Genomic DNA, 6,841 nt, shown 5'->3' with positions numbered 1-6,841 from the left:
AGGATCACAAGTCCGCATCTTGTACAGCAATTAACCACTAAGAAGAATATATGCAGTGTGTTATTTGTTGAAACTGTACTTCCGATTTTATTTGAAACTATCTCATTACTGTTTATCAATAAAATTTTGGAAAAAAAATAAACTTATACAATCCCTGGAAGCACAATTTTCACCTTGAAGATTAGAGGACAATAATTTTTTCCGTCTGTAGGAGATATGTGCATGCATGTTTGTGCTTATACGTGTGTGCATGAACAGGTATTGTGGTGGACTGACAACTGATGGTCAATTTGTAATGCCCAGCTGAACTGAACCAGTGTGGTGCTGCATGTGGAAGGCCCACCTGAAGATTGTTGTCAGTAGCATAAGAGGCAGAAGTGGAGAGAAACAAGTTTAGAAGCTTGTAGGTGCTGTTGGTTTTCCCGGAGGAGCTTGTCTTGTTGGCTTTCCTGATGAACTGAATTGTTCTTATCATGGAGGGAATTCAGGACCTTACTGTTGTTGAGAATGGTATGGTTTGTGTTGGAAGAGTTCTGGCTCTCACTTTCAATATTGTTTCCTGGTTCTGGACGTCAAGATAGTGTATAACTCAGTGTCCTGGCGAAGCTTGTTGCATTGGTTTTCCTGATGGGAACTCAGCTTTCCTCCTCATTGGCAGAACTTGGGACCTCACTGTTGCTGAGAGTGGCTGTGGTACTTTTCAGAGATGCTCTGCTTCTTATTTTTAGTGTCACTTCCTGGCTGCAGTTCAGATCCCTCAGCCCACTAACACAGATCCTTCATCCCACTGCCACAGACTTTCTAGCTTCCATCACTTATCTTTGGGCTTTCCCAGCACATATCCGTGAAACAAACCTGTGTCAGATGTTGTCCTGGGCTCTAGGCTCCAGTTGGACTTGTGGGAGGCATTGTTATAGGTCCTAGGTCTTTAGCTGGATTCATGCAGGCTGTTACCATGGAATCCAGGCCTTCAGCTGGATTCTTTGGTTTTTAGTGTTTGGACAGATTTCCTGCACTCTTTGTATATGATTCTTTGAGTGACTATTATAAAATAATTTTATAGCATATGTGTCAGGTATTGTATTGTTCACTTTTGCAAAACACTATACTATAATAGGTATGCTTTTCAGGTTCTAAAGAATAAACTAATGTATAGACACTATCAGTTACATGTATCAGCTTTAAAGAGATTGTTGTTATGGTTGATACATTGTGTGAACTTGAGAAGTCTGGAAGCTCAGCTAAGTAACTCAGTAGTTCTACATCCTAGAATGTGGAGGATGCGCCCTTAGTGCTCTGGGATATTGTTCATTGTGTCAGCTTGAGAAGTTTAGAAATTTAAGTGACTCAGCAGGGGACTAGGGCCCTCACTTTTTAAACATCCTCAGCTTGTGCGAGAGGAGGGCACAGAGATAGTATGAGTGCCATACTGTCCCAAGGGTGGGTAGCTTGCATATAATATAAGGGAGGACAAGAGGCTTTTTTCTCCCCATTTTTGCCCTTGCTGCTTTCGCTGTCTTCTGTGGTCATGAACTGTTGCCCTTCTGCCATGCCACCCTGCCTTAGAGCCAGCTGATTTTGGACTTAATTCTCCACAAACTGGGAGCTAAATAAACCTTTCCTTCCTTAGTTTTTGTGCATTGCATATTTTTTCTCAGCAACAAGAGAAAGGTAAGACAGTTGTTCTTTTTACTTTCAGAAGAGAGACTTAGCTGTTTTTGATTGAAAAATTTGTGAATTTTATGCCTAAATCTGACGTTTAAAATGAATCAGTAGGCGGGAGTTCCCGGCCCAGAAGCTCCCACCGCGGCGGCCGGCACCCCCGGCTCGGGGGAGCTGCGCCCGGGTCGCAGGGTTTGCTGATCTGGGACAAGCTGTACTCAAGAGTGCTCATCACCCTGGAGAACTGCCTGCTGCCCGACGACAAACTACGCTTCACACCGTCCATGTCGAGTGGCCTGGACACTGACACTGAGACTGGTCTTCGCGTGGTGGGCTGCAAACTCATCCAGGCGGCCGGCATCCTTCTGCGCAGGTGGCCATGGCTACAGGGCAGGTGCTGTTCCAGCAGTTCTTTTACACCAAGTCCTTCGTGAAGCATTCCATGGAGCATGTGTCCATGGCTTGTGTGCACTTGGCCTCCAAAATTGAAGAAGCTCCAAGAAGAATCCGGGATGTCATCAATGTATTTCATTGCCTTCGACATCTGAGAGAGAAAAAAAAAAAAGGCTGTTCCTCTGCTGCTGGACCAGGACTACGTTAATTTAAAAAAACAGATCATTAAGGCGGAAAGACGTGTTCTGAAGGAGCTAGGCTTCTGTGTCACGTAAATCACCCTCACAAGATAATCGTTATGTACCTTCAGGTGTTAGAGTGTGAGCGTGACCAACACCTGGTCCAGACTGCATGGAACTACATGAATGACAGCCTCCGCACAGATGTTTTTGTGCGGTTCCAGCCCGAGAGCATTGCCTGCGCCTGCATCTACCTCGCCGCCCGCACCCTGGAGATCCCTTTGCCTAATCGTCCCCATTGGTTTCTTTTGTTTGGAGCAACTTAAGAAGAAATTCAAGAAATCTGCTTAAAAATCCTTCAGCTTTATACACGGAAAAAGGTGGACCTCATGTACCTGGAGAGCGAGGTGGAGAAGAGAAAGCATGCCCTGGAGGAGGCCAAGGCCCAGGCCCGGGGCCTGCTGCCTGGGGCGCCGGTACCAGATAGCAGCGCAGGCTTCTCCCCTGCCCACAGGCCAGAGTCTCCCAAAGGAGGCAAAGGAAACAAGCCTTCCCCAATGTCTGTGAAAAGTGCCAAGAGGAGGGCAGAGGGCTCAAAGAAAGCCAAGGCCGACAGCCCTGTGAACGGTTTGCCAAAGGTGCGTGAGGGTAAGAGTCAGAGCCGGAAGCAGAGCTGCTCGACGTCCCCATCAAGGTCCACGTCGCCCAAAAGGAGGTGTGCTGTCCTTCCTCACAGGAAAAGTGACAGCGGCTCAACATCTGGTGGGTCCAAGTCACAGAGCCACTCGCGGAGCCGGAGTGACTCGCCACCAAGACTGGTGCACCGAGGAGCTCCCTACAAAGGCTCTGAGGTGAGGGGCTCTCGGAAGCCCAAAGACTGCAAGTACCCCACACAGAAGCCACACAAGTCTCGGAGCCGCAGCTCATCTCGTTCGCGAAGTCGGTCACGGGAGCGGATGGATCATTCTGGAAAATATAAGAAAAAAAGTCATTACTACAGAGATCAGCAGCGGGAGCGCTCGAGGTCCTATGAGCACAGTGGTCATCACTATGAACGGGACCACCCTGGGCATAGCTGGCACCTGCGATGAAGGGGACTTCAGAAACTGCTGGCCTCAGGCCCTTCCTGAGGGTGTCTAGGGGCTGTCATTGACCCTCCCCCAGAGCACCTTAGCTCCAGGAGCCCTGGCTGCCTTGAGTCTTTCCAGAAATGATTTTTTGACTCTGGACCTTGAGCCCAATTTGGACATGGAATTGAGGGAACAGTAAAGTGCCCTTTGGGCCAGCTTGGGGTGTGGAGCAGCTTCAGCCCCTCAGGCAACTGGACGGGAAAGCAAAGACCTGTGCTTCTGTTGGTGTGGTTTGGTGCTAGGGACAAGCTGTCCCCTTCTCTTCCATACTCAATTACGTTCAGTCGAGAAAGATGATTTTTAGAACCTTTGCCTATATTAGGTTGTACTCATGTAAATATTTTGCAGTGTTTTGCAATGAGAAAATGGCCTTAATAGCCCCTTATTCTCTAGCCACACATAAATAAACATATTTAATACAAGTGAAAGCTATATATATGAAAACTCAGAACTTGAATTCTGCCAGTTTAAAACTTGTGTGGAGAATTCTGATTTTTACAATGTGAGGGTATTTAGGTCTGTGTTGAAAGTCGTATATTTTTATCTGTGCACTGCTGAGTACCGGCCACCAGCTCCTGAAGAAAAGCTTCCTATATGCATTTTATGTGGTTGAATAAACATAGTTCTGCCTTCTCAGGACACTTGGGACCAAAAAAAAAAAAAGTCAGTAGTGTTGATGTTTCTAAATCAAACCAAGCTTCATCAAATGATTTAGATATTCACTGTGTGCTTCCTGTTTTGTGATCTAAAATTTTACTTTTAAGAAACTAAAGTAGACTTACACAAACTAGAGAGAGGTAGAACAAGGAAAGACTGCTGAGTACTGAAATAGAATATCTCTTTATTTGCATTCTAGCAAATTAGAATGCAGCTTTCACTCTGACATTAGTTAGGATCCGTGCTTGTCTGTGGCAAGATTTATGAGTAAGGGCTAATTTTAGTTCTTAGGTAAAAAAAAAAAAGCAGTTTTATATAAAGACAGGATGGAATTAATCCACAAGCACACTCTGTTGCTTTCCTTCCTGACAGTGGTCACAGGATTTAAAAGAAAAAACAGAACTGCCCACCCGCAAGTCAGTGGCACATAGAATATAGTCAATGGATTTGAGGAATTAAGCCCTGTGCTTTCTGATTTTTTTTTTTAAGATATGATCATTTTTCTGTGGAGCATTTTGATCTTAGCCATGGCAGAATTTGTTGTTGGAAAATTTGCCAATGTTTTCATAGTACTGGTGAACTACATTGACTGGGTCAGAAAAAAAAAGCTCTCTTTAGCTGATCAGATTATCACTGCTCTGGCTATATCCAGGATTGGCTTGCTTTGGGTAATAATAATAAATTTGTTTATAACTGTGCTTAATCCAGTTTTAGAAAGTAGCAAAAACATTTATTTTCTCATGGCCTGGTCAATAACCAATCATTTTAGTACCTGGCTTGCTGCTGGCCTGAGCATATTTTATTTGCTCAAAGTAGCCAATTTCTCCAACTTTGTTTTTCTTCATTTGAAAAGAAGAGTGAAGAGTGTCATTTTGGGTATACTGTTGGGGACATTTGTGTTACTGCTTCTTCATCTTGTGATGGTGACTGGACATGAGACAATGAGGACAAAGGAATGTGAAGGAAACGGCACGTGGAAGATGGAACCGAGGGACACCGTAAATAACACTTTACATGTAGCTGTATTTCATCTAGTGATAGCCACGCCTTTTTTTGTATCCCTGATCTGTTTTCTGTTGTTAATCTACTCCCTTTGCAAACATCTTATGAAGATGCAGGCCTATGGCAAGGGATTGTGCGACCCCAGCTCCAAGGCGCATGTGAAGGCTTTGCAAACAATGATCTCCTTTCTCTTGTTATTTGCCACATACTCTTTGTGTGTGATTATATCTAATTGGCTTTCTATTTGGTGGCAACACGAACTGCTCTTGTTCTCTGAAGTTGTTGGGACCTTTTATCCTTCATGCCATTCATACGTACTGATTTGGGGAAATAGGAAGCTGAAGCAGGCATTTCTGTCAGTTCTTTGGCAGGTGAGGTGCTGGCTGAAAAAATGGAAGCATTCTGCACCATAGCAACCACAGGGACATGAATGACTTCTGGCAGAAACTGAAGTGACAGAGTCTGTGCACTTCACACTGATTACTTTTTCCATAGTACATTTGAGTGATTTCTAAAGACATTCCTAGAAAATCTTTTAGCTAAACATATTAAAAAGTATGCATCTGTTTTTATGTTAGTGTGTATGTGTATAAAGCATAAGAAAAATTGTCAAAATATACTATAATCATTTTTTTTGTGCAAACTACCTAATTGTACAAAAAGTTGTGTGCTTGACAGAATTTATTTCTTTAGAAATTCTTTTTTTATAGGGCCACCCAAATAGCTCAGTGGATTAAAGCAACTGCAAGCAGGCACAGGGGGTGGAGGCTCGATCCCCAGGCCTGCTTCTCTGGTCCTGCCCCTAGGGAGTGCTGAGATGGCAATTGAGACTGGGCATGGTGGTACATACCTGTAATCCTAGCACTTGGGAGGCTGAAAACAGGAGAATCACTATGAGTCGGATTGCATAGTGAGACCCTGTAGAGACTGTAGACCCTTCCCTGAAAATACAAAAGAAAGAAAGAAAGAAAGAAAGAAAGAAAGAAAGAAAAAGAAAGAAAGAAGTTCTTACTTTACGTTTAATTAAAAATAAGGGTGGGCGAGCCTGATAGCTCAGTGGACTAAAGCGCCTGCTTAGGCACAGAACAACATCCTGGGTTCAATCCCCAGCATGCCATGCTGAGCTGCTCCTGGGTTGTGCTGAGATGGTGATTGAGACTGTGCGTGGTGGTAAGTGCCTGTAATCACAGCACTTGGGAGGCTGAAAATAGGAGAATCACTATGAGTCCAGTCTATGTAGTGAGACCCTGTAGACCCTGTACTAAATACAAAAAAAAAAAAAAAAAAAAAAAAAAATTAAGTGGAGGCCAATGAGAGAGCTCTCAGGGGAATAAAGTGCTTGCTTAGGCAAGCTTAGTAAGGGCAGGGACCACAGTTCAATCCCCAGCACCACATACTGTGCCAGCCCAGCCCCCTGGGTGAGCTGATCCAGCCAGAGTCCAGGCATAGTGGCACCTGCCTGTAATCCCAGTGCTGGGGAGGTTGAAAGCAGGATTACCATGAGTCTGATCTGTGTAGTGACACCTTGCAACAACCAAGTACATTAAAAAGGTGGAAATTTTATTATAGATATACACACAAACATATTTAGAATAAATTTAACATGGCCAGACATGGTACAGAATATTATTAGATTTAATATAAGTACATGAAAAGCTTAGATGATGATTATATCTATAACAGGGATGAAGAAGACAGATCCATGTTAATAGCTTGATCTTGATGCTGTTTCTACTTGAAGTTACAAAACTCATCTTGAAGCTTTTTTGTGCTCTCTCTTTCTCTGTCTCTCTGTCTCTGTCTCTGTCTCTGTCTCTG

At 44.0% G+C, this 6,841-nt stretch overlaps 1 protein-coding gene and 1 pseudogene across 2 annotated transcripts; both read left to right on the top strand.

Annotated features, from left to right (window-relative positions):
* The first annotated feature begins 706 nt into the window (after positions 1-706).
* On the top strand, positions 707-5,436 carry LOC101584727 (taste receptor type 2 member 20-like). 2 transcript variants are annotated; one of them, XM_023709541.1, is made up of 2 exons: positions 707-729; positions 4,533-5,436. In XM_023709541.1, exons 1-2 carry the CDS (start codon positions 707-709, stop codon positions 5,434-5,436), a joined length of 927 nt encoding a protein of 308 aa, XP_023565309.1. The 2 variants fall into 2 exon arrangements, with proteins under 2 accessions (XP_023565309.1, XP_004626250.2); XM_004626193.2 differs by lacking the exon at positions 707-729 and having other exon boundaries at positions 4,513-5,436.
* On the top strand, positions 1,067-4,005 carry LOC101585123 (annotated as a pseudogene).
* Positions 5,437-6,841: the final 1,405 nt, after the last annotated feature.

Source organism: Octodon degus, unplaced genomic scaffold (genome assembly GCF_000260255.1).
Source record: "Octodon degus isolate 3935 unplaced genomic scaffold, OctDeg1.0 scaffold00012, whole genome shotgun sequence".
In the NCBI taxonomy this organism is placed as follows: Eukaryota; Metazoa; Chordata; class Mammalia; order Rodentia; family Octodontidae; genus Octodon; species Octodon degus.
Note: the sequence above shows the minus strand (reverse complement) of the source record. Positions and strands in the feature narration are given on the sequence as shown.

Bases quoted from the DNA above. Each gene is read 5' to 3' on its own strand.
- LOC101584727 (XM_023709541.1), top strand. From the start codon at position 707: ATGCTCTGCTTCTTATTTTTAGT. The intron at 730-4,532 runs GTCACTTCCTGG...TTTTCTGTGGAG, and splicing joins CTCTGCTTCTTATTTTTAGT to CATTTTGATCTTAGCCATGG.